The following is a 14,812-nucleotide window of genomic DNA, read 5'->3' as shown; positions in this document are numbered from 1 at the left end:
AATAAAATAACATAAAAATTTAAAGTTTCCCCAATCCCACTCTCTAGAAATTACCACTGTTAATATTTTGGTATTTATGTTTCCAAAAATTTTTGTCTGTGTATATACACTGCACATAAATTGTGTTTTTCTGATTCTTTGATTTATAAAATGGGCTACCTCAGGTCTTATATATTGTTCTATAACTTGATTCTTTTACTCAGTGTTCTGTGGTTTACTTTTCCCATGTGTAGATTCACCTCATTTTTTTAAAAAACAACTTTTTCCATAGTATGAATGCACCATATTTACTTAACCATTCCTTTTTCAACTGACTCTTTGTCCTCAATTTTTTATTGCGTATGTCTTTGTATTTTTCTGTGAGTATCTTTCTAGGATAGCTTTTTATCGTCTAATTGCTATATCAGAATGCAAAAACCTGCCAAATGGCCCTTGAGAATTGTTGCATGAGTTTACACTCCTACAGCAAGAATGAGCCTACCTATGTCTCTTACTCTCAACACTAGAAATTATCTTTATTTTTAATTTTGCCAGTCTGGGAGATGTCAATGGTATCTTTTAGTTTGATTTCTTTAATTATTAGTGATATTTACTGGTCTATTATAGTTCTTCTTTGTGTTACCTGTTCATATCCTTTGCTCATATTTTGATTGGGATGCTTGCCCTTTTTCTCACTGAAGTTTAGGAGCGCTTTATATTTTGTGACTATTAATATGCACATGTACATGTGCGTTATATTTTTCTAAACACTTGTTTGTCTTCTAATCCCATATATGGTATTTTTCACCAAGTGTATCTGTCAGTTTTTTCTTGTATTTTCTTTGTGAGTGTTTTATCTGTTATTCTTTTTTAATGTTTAGGTCCTCCTTTATCTATCTTTAATTTATCTGGATATATCACTGTTTTTGCAAGTGGTTATGCTTCTAGAAGCTTGTCAGTAGGTTAAGGCAGGATGTCATTCCCTCAGCTCCACGGCTACGCCATCCAGCAGGCCAGAAACTCACCCTCTATTTTAACCTTTTTCAGATTATGCCCAGCTCAGCTCACTGGGGCTTTGGGGGCACTGCAGGACCTGTTACAAATGATACAATGCCAGCAATATGGAATGCTGGAAATTTGATGAAACACCTTCTCTTTCACAGGGAAATCTCCATAGAAATGTAGATTATAAAAGGAAACCACCATCTATCATGTTATCATAGAAAAATTTAAATCCTCAAATCTCTTTCTGCCCCTCCCACCATGTTTTTATTCTGCTTAGTGCCAGGCAGTGACTCAGCTGACACCAGCCATCTCCCATAGTTCCTTCAGAGTGGGGCCAAAGGATCATCTTACATTCTTGTAAATTCAGTTATTTCATAAATATTTGCCCTGCGGCTTCCACTAGATAATGAGTCCCTCTGAGGTAGTCATCATTCCCTTTCTGTTTGGCCGTGTGAGCAGCAGGGTATGGGTGGGGGTGCACATATCCAGTTCTCTGTGTTGGTCTCAAAGGTGGGTACCCAATCCCACTGACCTGTCATGTTCTTACTCCTTCACAGCCCAGCGTAATTGTCCACTCCATGAATTCTTCTCCAGGCCCGTTTGTCCCAGAGACCACCCCTTCTTGGACTCTCCCCTTACTCATGTTTTTATTGCAGCCCTAATAACCCTTTATTGCAGTTATTTAACTGTCTAAATCTTAAGGGCAGCCAAGACTAACCTACAGTTTGACTTGCAAAGATGAACAGGGCCAATTAGAGGTCTCTCCTACAAATTTTAAATTGGGTTCTGAGAGCCTGAAAGAGTTATCTCGTGACTCTCAGCCCTGGCTGTACTGGGGAAGTCTGGGCCTCACCCCCCAGCGATGCTGATTTAGTTGGTCTAGTATGGGACCTGATCATATTTAAAGGTATTTTAATGGCTTTCCAGTGGGTCTGGTGTTCAGTTGGCATTGTGAAACCGTAAGTTAACTGAAAGTTGTGTGGATTCAGGGGCTGGGTTAGTATTACATCCATCTATATGCAAGCTCAGGGAGTCCAGGTGGGGAAGAAGGGAGGGGTTCTGTGACTGCTGAGGGGATGTGAGCATGGCCTCAGCTCCTGGCAGCTTCAGGATTCCAGCCTGCAGCAAGGGCAGTCTGCTTTATTTAGGGCTCTGAGAGATCCCCATGTTTATTCCCCCACAACCATACAGTGACCACCTAGCTAGTACTTATCTGAGATTTAAATTCTAGATGGTTAATTACAGTATTTTACATCATATCTGAACAGTTTTTATAAGTTTTACAGGTTTTTTCTTCTACCATTTTATGTGTCTCACATCTTCCCCTTTGTTGGATGTTTTTGTTGTTACACAGAACTATATCCTAGAGATAATTCTCTTGGAGAAGTTCTTAGAACTTGATTTGGGGTAGGGAGCCCTTCAGTATGAAGACTGGAGTCTTTCTTGAGTTTTGCAACATTATCTTGTATTTCTTTGATTGCTTTTTTCTCCTTTAGTTTTATTTGCTGGTTCTTCAATTTTCTGTTAGATAAAGGAGAGAGATTCTGGGTCCTCCATATTTCTTTTTCTTTTTTCTTTCTTTCTTTCTTTCTTTCTCTTTCTTTCTTTCTTTCTTCTTTCTTTCTTTCTTTCTTTCTTTCTCTCTCTCTTTCTTTCTCTCTCTCTCTCTCTCTTTCTCTGTCTCTTTCTTTCTCTCTTTCTTTCTCTCTTTCTTTCTTTCTCAGGCTGGAGTGCAGTGGTGCAATCGCAGCTCACTACAGCCTTCAACTCCCAAGCTAAAGCAATCCTCCTACCTCAGCCTCCCAAGTAGTGGGGACCAAAGGCCCATGTACCACACCTGGCTATTTTTTAATTTTTTTGTAGAGACGGGGTCTTGCTGTGTTGCCCACATTGGTCTCAAACTCCTGGGCTCAAGCAATCCTGCTGCCTTGATCTCCCAAAGTGCTGAGATTGTAGGCATGAGCCACCGTACCCAGCCTGTCCTCCATATTTCTTAACACTCTCTCTCATTTTCCTTTTACACTGCACTCTAGGTGAGCTCTTTGGCAATATTTTCCAGCTCATTAATTTACTCCAAAGTTGGAACCCATCCAATGAGTTTTTTATTTTAGCATCTGTATTTTAATTCTCTTTTTCCTAATAACCTGTTTTGGTTTTATGAATAAAATTTCCTTTCATATTCCTTTGCAAGACTGATAATATTTTATTTTATTTTGAAGTCTTATTTTGTGCTATGAATAACTATCCCTCAGCTTTGTTGTGTGATACCTCTCTTGCGTGATGTTCATTTCCTCCAAATGTCTGATTTTGGGTGTGTTGAAGATTCCATGCGTGTTTGCTGTATATAGATATTGTTTCTGTTTGCCACAACCTCTAGTGAGTGTGGAGTAGGGGCAGAATGTGTTGCTGGGTGGGGTGTACTGAATGAGCCCCCATCCTGCCTGGCCTCCTTGGCCCAGGGCCAAAGCCCACTGCCTCAGCTCCTGTCTTCCACCGCTCAGCTCAGGCAGAGGAGGGGAAGAAGCCATCAGATGTGACCATTCTGAATGCAGCTCCCCTTGAACACTCTGGTAGTTTCCCAGAAGCCTCTCCTTCCTTGTGTCCATTGGCTCTGAGCTTGGAGCACCTTTTTGACTTTTCAGCCTTTCCAGTTAGGCTGCCATCCCTATACCCCAGCTGAGTTTCTTACTGAGGGTTAACTAGCATATCCATACAGTAGTCCCCCCTTATCTGTGGTTTCACTTTCCACAGTTTCAGTTCCCCTTGGCCAACCAAGATCTGAAAACATTAAATGGAAAATTCCAGAAATAGTTAAGTTTTAAATTGCGTGCCATTCTGAGTAGTGTGATAGAATTTTGTGCCATCCTGCTCTGTTGCGCCTGGGATGTGAATCATCCTTTTGTCCAGTATATCCTCGCTGTATATGCTGCCTGCCCATTCATGTCTTGGTTTTCAGATTGAAAAAAACATAGAATATATAGGGTTCAGTACTATCCATGGTTTCAGACGTCCATTAGGGGTCTTGGAACATATCCCTCGTGGATAAGGGGGGACTGCTGTTGCCAAAACCAAGGGATACTTTTCAGTTCTCATCTTCTTGACTTCTCAGCAGTATCAGCCAACTGACCACCCTGTCAGTGCTGTCAGTGGGACTCTTTGAGGCTCTGTGACCCAGACTGCCCCGAGTTCACTCCTTCTTGGCCTCCCTGCTGTATAGCCTTTTCTGCCCAGCCTCTCACTGCTGGTATTCTTCCAGACGTTGGCCCTAGCCATCTGCTCACTCTGCGTTCTCTGGTTGAACCTCGCCTTCCCCATCTGCAGCATGACATGCCCAGAAGTGACGATTCAATTTGGTCCTTCCTCACCAGTCTTCCCCACCTCCCTAATTGGCAACATGGAACTACCAGTTCCAAGCCACTTCTCTCCCTTTCACGCCCAGCGGGCACTTGCTCGCCATGCCCGAGTTACAGCCATAAAGCATATCAGGCCATCAGGCCACTCTCCGCCTCCCTCCCACCCCCCACCATCGCAGTCACCCCTGGACTGTTTCGATTGACTTTGGCCTCTCTATGATCCACAAAAATTCCAGAGGAGACCTTTAAAATCGTAAATTAGTTTGTGTCTGTCCCTTTATCTCATTTCCTGTGGCTTCCTGTCATATCTAAAATAAAATTTAAGGTCCTGGGTGAACAGGCCTCTGCTTACTTCTCCACATTGACCTTACACTGTTCTCCTTCACATTTCTCCTACCTGGGTGTCTCCTATTTCCTCAAAAGCACCAAGCTCTTTCCCAGCTCTGAGCATTTGTACGTGCCTTTCCCTCTCTCTGGAATACTCTTCTTACTACCCTTCATCTGTATACTTTTACTCATTCCTTGATTTTTCCACACAACAACCAGTTCTCCAATTCTCTGACACTAACTGGGTGTCCTACAATTCATTTCAATTCTGACACTACCCACAGTTAGAGCAGACCCCACAAGTTAAAGACTCAGTCCCACTTCAGACACCAACAAGTGGGGCCCAGGCTACCACAGTTCTGTGGAGCCAACTACAAATTCAGGAGTTCCAATGACACCGTCACCCCAAGGTTTGGCAATTTGTTAGAATAACTCACAGAACTCAGGGAAGCACTATACTTGCAATTACAGTTTTATTTTAAACGAAGAGCCAAACAGAAGAGATGGAGATGGGGAAGGTGGGCAAGCCACCCTCCCTGACATTGATGTGTTCCCCATCCTGGAAGCTCCCCCAAACCTCATCATTTGGGGTCTTATTGAGGTTTTATTACATGGGCACGATTTATGAAATCTCTGGCTATTGGCAATTGAACTCCATCTCCAGTCCTCTCCCCTCCCTGGAGGTTGGAGGATGGGGCTGAAAGTTCTAACCCTCTAACCACTTAGTTGGTTTTTCTGCTGCCCAGTCCCCATCTGAAGCTATTTAGGCCCCTCCTCCCCATGAATCATCTCATTAGCATTCAAATACTCCTGTCACTCTGAAAATTCCTAGGGTTTTAGGGCTCTGTGCCAGGAGCTGGGGACCAAGACCCACTCATCCTTCAAATCCTGGCACAGCGTCACTTAGTCCAAGATACCATCCTGGAATCCCCGTACTAAACTGTCTCCCCTTGTTCTTCTCTCCCATAGAACTGGATTATTTTTCATCATGGTACTTATCACAGTTTGAATAGTATATTTGTATGTTTACTTGCTTACTGTCTGTGGCCACAGACTCTAAGCTTCAAGGGCGCTGGCATACAGTCTCTTGTTCCCCCCTGTATATACGCACACCCTCAGCATCTAGCACTTAGTCTGCTCAGATGTTTGTGGGAAGTAAACTAGACCTTCCGGAGACATGCAGAGTAACTAGGAACTGTGGCCACTAACCTCCCTCAGCGAAAGGAGCCCGTGCTGCTGGTCAATGGCTTGCTTTTAAGGGATGTAGAGACTGTGTGCTGACTCAGAAGCTCCACTCAGCAGGTGTGCTGTATCCTGGGAACATGGGTGCGAAATGAGATGATCCTGCTGCTAAGTACCAGCCTGGTGAGGACCAACCACTTCTGCTGGGAGTCCAGTCACTGGAGACTGAATGGCACCATCAGAACTGATCAGGAAAGCATCTCTAGGGACCCTAGCATCTTGTGTAATAAACAAGGACAGATGGTGTTTTCATCACTTCTCCTTTGTGAAGGTTCAACGTTTGGAAAAGAATCCAGAACTTTGATTTTTCTGGACGATGTTTACAAACTAGAGATGATGAGATTTTAGCTAAGAATAGAATCCTTGTCATGAGCATGGGGAAGAAAATATATTCTCAGGGCAAGTTAACCAAGTCCAAAAGAATTTAAAATGGAGTAAATAAGGAGAAGGAGAAAGCTACCCAGACAGACAGTCCCAAGCCCTCTGAAGAGTATGTCGTATAATACAGAAAAGAGAATTAGCGGTGGGGGTGGGGGAGGTCAATGATTCAGATGAGAAAATCAGCGTGAGATAAGTTAGGAAAAGTACTTTCGGACTCAAGGCACGGTGAAGTGAACTCTAGATCCTGACACAATCTGTTAAGTCTTTATACCTTAATGAGATGCTTCTCCAGCCTCAAGCAGGAGCCTCTTGTATAAAGAAGGACATAATGACTCTCGCTTGCTTGCTCTGAGAACTAAGGGAGGTGACATGTAAAAGAGCTTTGTAATCCCGGAGGTGACGTGCCAGTAAGGTTAGAACGACGACGACTTATTAACAAGAGGAGGAGAGGCAGCTAACGCTGTGAAAGTCTGTGGCTACAGTGAGAGGAGCCTTAGAGGGCAGCATTTGGGTGAGGATAAAGAGAGAAACAGGTGATGTCACGCCACCTGGCCAAAAGAGGGAATGTAATGGGAATTCCCAAGGTATATAGGATAGAATATTTTCATAAAACTTTTTATTATCTGAATTTCTGCTAAGACCCTTGTCAGATTGATAGCAGACATTTTGACAAATCCACAGCTCGTTGACCATTTTATTTTCCAGAAGATAGAAATGATGTAGGATGTTGCTATTCTGGACCTAATTCTGACTAGAATGGTAAATACAAATCCCAGGAATTTGGGAAGAAGCAGTGGTATCTCTCAGTTCAGGCTTGCCAGCAAGTCAAGGCCAGGCCAAGAGAGTTTTAGGAAGGCTGGACTTTAAGGGCAGGGAAAGAGCCATTCTTTAAAGGCCTCACTCTCTGGAAGGAAAAAGGAGCCACTTCAGGACACTCTCAAAAATATAATCCTAGCTGCACCATTACAGTTAAGCTAGTGAGAAACAAACAGATGTCCCCAAACTCTCTCAAATTGTGTTTTAAAAGACATACAAAAGATGGAAAGAAAGACTTAAAAATCAAGGCATGGATTTTTCAGAGTAGTCTCAGGAAAGTACAAACCTTGGACAAGCAGGACTGGATTTGGAAGAAAAAAGCCAAAAGATTCTTGTTTTTTCCTCAGGGACAAAGCTAAGAAGCTATGAAAGGCCAATGGCCTGGGGCCAGTGCCTTAGTATTGAAAGAGAGAAATATATTCTTCTTTAAGAATGAGCTGTGAATGACATTGACAAAATGTTAATAATTGTTGAAGCTGAGTAAAATAGGCTGACATATAGGAATTCACTAGATTTTTCTCTCTACTTTGTGTACATTTGAAAATTTCCATAACATTTTTCAAAATTATATATGCATTGAAAAATATAGAAAACAATTGATAACAGGGACTACAGTAGGATGAACAGTGAACTACAGCCACATCTGTATCCAAATTAGGAGGAGGGGAAAAAAAGAAGGGAGGAGTATCAGTGAGTACCATTTTTTTGGAATGACTGATAAATTCTTCGTTATGTTTACCTCAGAAACCATGCATGTATCAGCTTTGGGAGATGATCACTGTGTTAGTATGCTGTTTTTGTCACTTCTTGTAGCTGGAGCAGGTGGGAGGAGCGTTGGTGTTTTCAACAGATTTGCATTGAAGACAGAAGGCCCTTCCCCCGGGCCTTGAGGAAGGGGACACCGACTTTCTGTACTGTGGGTGGTGCCAAGAGAGGCCTCTAAGTGACACCAGGACCCTTGCGTCTGAGGCCAGCTCTGTACTCAGCTACAGCAGCAGTCTCTCGACCATTTTAGAAGCTGTTCTCATTGGCTTTAAGTTCTTCCTTGTGGATTTGCTGCCTCCTTGTGTTTATTAGAATAAAAATAAAAAGCAGGATTATGCGTGGAAACCAGGAAAGATTGAGAAGGTTATTCTCAGACTCCTTTTTCTTCCTGTTCTCCCCAATTTCTCAGTGTTGGAGTAGCCCCAGGACATTTTCCTCTATTTGTATTCACTCCCTTGGTGACCTCATCCAGGTTTATTGCTTCAAATACCATACATATGCTGATGACTCTCAGATGCCATGTCCAGTCCAGACCAGGCACCCAGCCTCCACGTTCTTCTGTCTGCCCAGGACATCCCCCCTTGGCTGTCCGGTATATATCTCAGGGCTCAGCATGTCCAAAATAGGATTCCTGATGTATCCAGATTCCAAAGTTCTTTTCATACCTTTGCTACCACCACCCTGGTTCGAGCCACCATCATCTCTCACCTAGACTACTGCTCTCCCTGATTTTCCCATTGTAGCCCTCATGGTCTTCTTAGCATAAGTTAAATCATGATACTTCTCTATTCAAAAACCTGCACTGGCTCCCTCTCCCACTTGGTAAAATCCAGTGCCCTTATAATGCCTGCAGGGCCCCGTGTGATCTGCCCTCCCCTCAACCTACCCTGACTCTCTGCCTTCATCTCTGGCCTTACTCACCTCACTCCAGCCACACTGGCCTCCTGAGGTTCCTCAAACCATCCCAGGCACATCCTTGCCTTGGGCTTTAAGCTGACACCTCTTTGTCCAGGTGTACTTTTGCAGACATTCATGAGCCACCTCCCATATTTCCTTTGGGTCTGTGCTCAAATGGCACCTTCTCAGGAAGTGAGGCCCACCCACTCTGACCATCCTGCTCTGGAATGGTGCTCGCACTTCTGAACCGCTTACCCTTACCACCCTTTATTCCTGTAGCACTTAACTACCTTCTGACATGCTCTATAATTTGCTTATTTATTTTGCTTACTGTTTGTTTTCACCTGCTGGAGTGTAAACTCCATGGGAACAGTGATCTTTGTCCTGTTCATCGATGCATCCCATGAGCCTAGAACAGGACCTGGCCCAATTAAGTTTTGATTAAAAGAACAGCATAGACTGTCAGAAAGGAGGAAGGGTTGGCAGTGTCAGGACAGCAGGGAAGCCTTGCAAGGTAGGAATTGAAGGCTCTCCTCTGACTGATGGCCCTTCGGGAGCATTGAGGGGTGATCCTATTGGATTGCCTTTTGTCAGGGCACCTGTTGGAGGAGTCTGCACTCTTGTGCATCCTGGGGATGCAGTAGGCTACAGGAGCCTTGAGGTTTCTGTTGTGAAAGGGCAGTTCCTACCATCTTAGAATGCCTTTCTCCAGCCAGCCCAGGAATGCTGTCCAGTGTCAGCACTGAGGTGGGTGCACTGAAGTGCCATTCACGTAGCTGACCCCATCCTGTGAACTCAGAGCTCGGCAAGAGGGTACCTGATGGCACAGGGCAGAGAGCCTCATGTCTGCATGTGGAAAAATACTCCGTAGCAAGCCTCTGTTACAAGTTACTGAGTAAAAATGCCAGTTTTAAATTTTTTTATAGTAGTTATCTAAGAGGCTTATTTGTTAAGCTCATTCTTGCTTTTAACTGTAAGTCAATCATTTTCTTTGCTATAATAGCTTTCAAACCATTTAATACCTGGTTTATAGATGAGAGAGTATTGGAATCATTTGCAGTTATAAGGCCACTAGGAGTTATTTTCTAATATTTTTAAGAAAATTGTTAGCTTGAGTTTGGTCATCTTTTTTTTTTTTTTTTTTTGAGACAGAGTCTCACTCTTTTGCCCGGGCTAGAGTGAGTGCTGTGGCATCAGCCCAGCTCACAGCAACCTCAAACTCCTGGGCTCAAGTGATCGTCCTGCCTCAGCCTCCCAAGTAGCTGGGACTACAAGCATGTGCCACCGTGCCCAGCTAATTTTTATATATATTTTTAGTTGTCCAGCTAATTTCTTTCTATTTTTAGTAGAGACGGGGTCTCACTCTTGCTCAGGCTGGTCTTGAACTCCTGACCTCGAGCAGTTCTCCCACCTCAGCCTCCCAGAGTGCTAGGATTACAGGCATGAGCCACCATGCCCGGCCGAGTTTGATCATCTTAAATGTTTTATTTTATAAACAATACATATTTACTTTATAAAAATATTATTGAACATGTATTAATCATTACACAATAATTTCTTCTGTTTGCCTCTTATGAAAAGCTGATTGTTACTTTAATAATTAACTTTTCTTGGCTGGGCGAGGTGGCTCCTGCCTGTAATCCTAGCACTCTGGGAGGCGGAGGAGGGAGGATCACTTGAGGCCAGGAGTTTGAGGTGGCAGTTACCTATGCTGGCACCACTGCACTTCAGCCCGGGTGGCAGTGCAAGACACTATCTCCCAAAAAAAAAAAATTTCTCATTTTCTTAAACTACTAGTGTTTGCTAATTTGATTAAATAGCACACTTATTATTTATTATAACTGTCTTAGAATTATTTTTCTCATTTGTGATAAGCCACGATGGGCCATTCTGATAAAGGCCCAGTGGAGGTCAGGGCTCTCTGAGTACCACGTAGGAGGTCAGGTCAGGAAGCTCAGCTCACCAAAGTCTTCGCATACTCTGCTCCCTGTGAACTGGGACATTGTCCTGGTGAAGCCTCAGAAGGGAGCCTGGAGTTGGTATTTGGGGGTTGTTTTCACTGCCTGGCCTGAGGTCTGGGTGACGGTGACAGTGCTGATTCTGGGGGCTGGGATAATAACTCAGTACTTTCCTTTCTCACAGTTGTTTCCTCTCTTTGCTCCTGGTGGCTGCTGTGGTTTGGAAGATCAAACAAAGTTGTTGGGCCTCCAGGCGTAGAGAGGTAAGCCTCAATGGATAAAGATGAAAGAACTCCTGTAATAGCTTTTTTCTTTCTTTTTTCTCTTAAGCAAGTTAATGTTAGCTATTTAGGGATAGCTGATAGCCGAATCCACAGTAAGAATACTGCTGCCTTTCTGCAGTGTATAGTTCTGCAGTATGTGGTCAGAAGACTTAGATTAATTCTACATAAAGTGTGATTAATTCTGCACCACAGGGTTTTAACTTCCTAAAAGGAAACTTAGTGTTGATTTAAAGATGCCAATTTTATCCTTCCTACCAGAACCCGGAGTCCTTGACTCGGGCTGGAGATCACCACAGCACAGCCTTCTTAAGAGACTTTCGTAAGAATGAGAGTGGAATCAGCCTTTTAAGCATCTCAAAATTTTATCATTATTTAAGGAAAGATAAATGTGCATCTAAGTTTTTAGCATGACTTGTTTTTAAATGAATCTTGATTTATTTCTAGAGCTCCATTCCAAAAGTAAAATAAATCAAGCAAATACTTACAATTGACAAATTCAAATAAATAGGTTAAAAATTACAACATAGCCAGCATGATAGTTTATGCCTGTAATCCTAGCACTTTAGGAGGCTAAGGCAGGAGGATCGCTTGAGCCCAGGAGTTTGAGGTTGCAGTGAGCTATGATGATGCCACTGCACTCCAGCCTGGGCAACAGAGTGAGATCCTGTCTCAAAAAAAATTACAACATAAAAACTTCTTTATTGCAACTTTCACTTGCGTCAATACTTTGCCTTTCTTTTAGTCATCATGTCAGTTGCATTGCTGCTAATGGTAATGGTCACATATATAATATCTAGACTTCGATGCTCTCCTTGGTTTTCTGTGTCTACTCATGCCTTTTTCTATATAAAAATGTATCTGTAGATGAGATTTAGAAGAGAATTGAAGTATCTAAAATCACAACTCACAAGCACTCAGTGCTATTCATAGAACATTAGTGTCTGTAACAGGGTTAAGAGAGGCTCCAGGATATGGGCCTCTTCCTGTGGGCCACCCATGTAGGGTGATGTTATCATAGAGGCAGTGTTGCATCCTCTTTATTATTATTATTTTTTTTAATTCAAGGGATAACATATTCAGACAGTTTTTAAATAGCTGTAACTGATAACATTTTAAAATCCCAATGAATTGTAGGATGTTCTAAAAAAATATAAGTTATCAAAATGGAGTAAGATAGAAGTAGGAAAATACTATAAGCTGGTAACCAGGAAAGGAACTGAGAACTTATTGAAGTATTACTGTCTCCAAGAAGAGCATTAGACCCAGGGAGTTTCAAGGTTGAGATGAGCTCATGGAGATAATGATAGCCTATTCCTCCTTAGGTGCTTATGAGAATTATTTCCAAAATCTATAAACTGTTCCAGAGCAAAGGAGAAGATGGGAAGCTTAAAAGATTCCCAGCTCATTTTATGCATAGAAACCTTGATACCAAAACTTGACAAAGACAGCACCAAAATATAAAGACCAGTTTCATAGTGATGTATGTGCATTAGTTTAGTTGCCAGTGTAATAAAATAATCATATAATATCAGAAAACCTATTAGAATATATGATATCAGTGTGTAAAAAATAACATCTAAATTCTTATTAGAGGCGAAGTAGTCATTTAGTCATTTATTGAAATTCAAACCCTATTCCTAATTTAATAACAAAACTCTTAGTAAACTCAAAAATATCTTTTTAACACTATGAAGAATATCTACATAACCAGCATCACTCATGATGAGAAAACACTAGAAGTTGTACCAATAAAATCCAGACAAGTTATGTCATAATAAGAGCTGATATTTGAGCATTTCTAAATTCCAGGTCCAGTTCTAAATGGTTTTATGTCGATTAGTTAGTTTAATCCTCATGCCAACCATATGAAATAGGTACTGTCACTAGCCATGTTCTATAAATGAGGGAACTGAGGATCAGAGAGGCAAAGTAACCTACCATCATCACGTAGTTACTAACAGACAGAACTGGGCTTTAAACTATGGACTTCTGCCTTCACAGCCCAAATTCCTAATCATCATGTAGTCCCCAAGGTCATGTAATTTTGTTCTGGATATTTTAGACTGAGCACTATGTGAAAAAGCAATAAGAAGTTTTGTTACTATTGGAAAGGAGACAAAATTATTATTTTCATGTAAGGTTATTGAGACTCAGATTTGCTTGCATAAAAATTAATACTTAAGTATATCAAAAATAAATGAATCAACAGGATTATTTGCAACATGAGAGAGAAAATAAGGAGATGAACACCCTGTAGAGAAAAAAGGTTAAAAAAAAAGTGTACTTAATATGCAGTTGATCAACTAATAAACTAAGCTTTTACCCTTATGATCTGAAATTTCTCTGTAACTGTGAACCTGACTGGTTTCATCATTTCTAAAATATCAGTCATGATTTATTCCCTCTCAGAATTGTAGAAGCAATGATTTGATGTTATTTGTAACAACAATAATAGTAGCAGCTGCCACTCTTTAAGTCCTTGCCATATACCAGAACCTGGTTCGTTATCTCCTGCACTCTTCTTAAAGGCACTAGAATGGAAACTGGAGCAGGGTAGGTCACTCTACTATGACCCCGGCACCTAGAATGACACAGAACCCAGAGATGGGTTGCTGCATATATTTACTGAGTAAATGGACCGACAGCTTTATGAAATGTAGAAATGTTATTATTGGTATTTTAAGAAAATGTTTAATGTAAAAATGCCGTTCTAGAACAGAGCCATGATCTATCCATCCCAAGATTCTGTCTCCTACAATAGTTCCAAGTAGATAGTCAAAGGTAGGCCTGTTTGTCTTCCATAGCATAACCTCAAAGCTTCAACAACATGCCCAGAAGATCTCTGACACCCTTAATGATATATGAATGGGCATTCACCATGTGTTGGGTGCTGTGCTGTAGTATCTCATTTGATCCCAATGACAATCTTAGGGGGTAGAAACACATTCAGAGAGGAGGGAACTGGAGCCCAGAGACTTGAAACACCTTCCTTAAGGTCACACAGCTAGAGAGTGTTGGAGCAGGGATTGACAGCCAAGCCCTCCCAAATCCAGAGCCCCTGCTTGTCCCTCTACTCTACAGAATTCCATGTTTGTTTATATTTTTAGCTTACACCACCTCTCTGAATGAAGAGTTCTCTCAGTTCCTATCTGCTGTGTAAGGAGGCACAGGTTTTTGTTGCTGTATGAATACCTGGTTGAAGTTTTATCAGGAAGAAAGAAAGCCCAACTTTAATCTAGTAATAGAAATATGAAGAGATAGGGCTACCTCATTTGACATATTTAACAAGCAGACGTTACAGCATTACATCCACAGTACTTTAGTATGTAACAGGGACTTTTTAAAAATATAACAAGAGTAGTGTTATCACATCCCACAAATTTTAATAATTCCTAATGTTATCTAATACCTAGCCCATGTCCAGTTTTCTTTGTCACAAAAGTATCATTTTGGACCTGATTTGTTTGAATCAGGAACGATGAAGTATTTTTAATATGTGGTATTAACTAATAAAATCCCCTCAGTACTTGTTGCATTAACACTTGCTGTACTATTTATTAGCAACTTCTTCGTGAGATGCAACAGATGGCCAGCCGTCCCTTTGCCTCTGTCAATGTTGCCTTGGAAACAGATGAAGAGCCTCCTGATCTTATTGGGGGGAGTATAAAGGTGAGAACATGATTCAAAACTTCCTATAAGTTAACTTTTTAAAACTCAGGCTTCTAAATCTGGGAAACCAGAGAGGGCAGAAAGGCCTTATTTCATTACTTCTTATTTCCTCTCTCTTCTTTTTTTTTTTTTTTTT

General features: G+C 41.6%; 1 protein-coding gene across 1 annotated transcript in view; it reads left to right on the top strand.

Moving 5' to 3' along the window:
• The window catches only part of ATRN (attractin), a 169,432-nt gene that overhangs the window by 138,185 nt on the left and 16,435 nt on the right, over positions 1-14,812 (top strand). Inside the window, exons 23-24 of the mRNA XM_012639248.1 lie at positions 10,908-10,986; positions 14,569-14,676. Coding sequence (XP_012494702.1) covers positions 10,908-10,986; positions 14,569-14,676 — 187 coding nt within the window. The remainder of the gene's footprint in view (positions 1-10,907; positions 10,987-14,568; positions 14,677-14,812) is intronic.

The sequence above is a fragment of the Propithecus coquereli genome, unplaced genomic scaffold, assembly GCF_000956105.1.
Source record: "Propithecus coquereli isolate 6110/MARCELLA unplaced genomic scaffold, Pcoq_1.0 Scaffold139, whole genome shotgun sequence".
NCBI lineage: Eukaryota > Metazoa > Chordata > Mammalia > Primates > Indriidae > Propithecus > Propithecus coquereli.
Note: the sequence above shows the minus strand (reverse complement) of the source record. Positions and strands in the feature narration are given on the sequence as shown.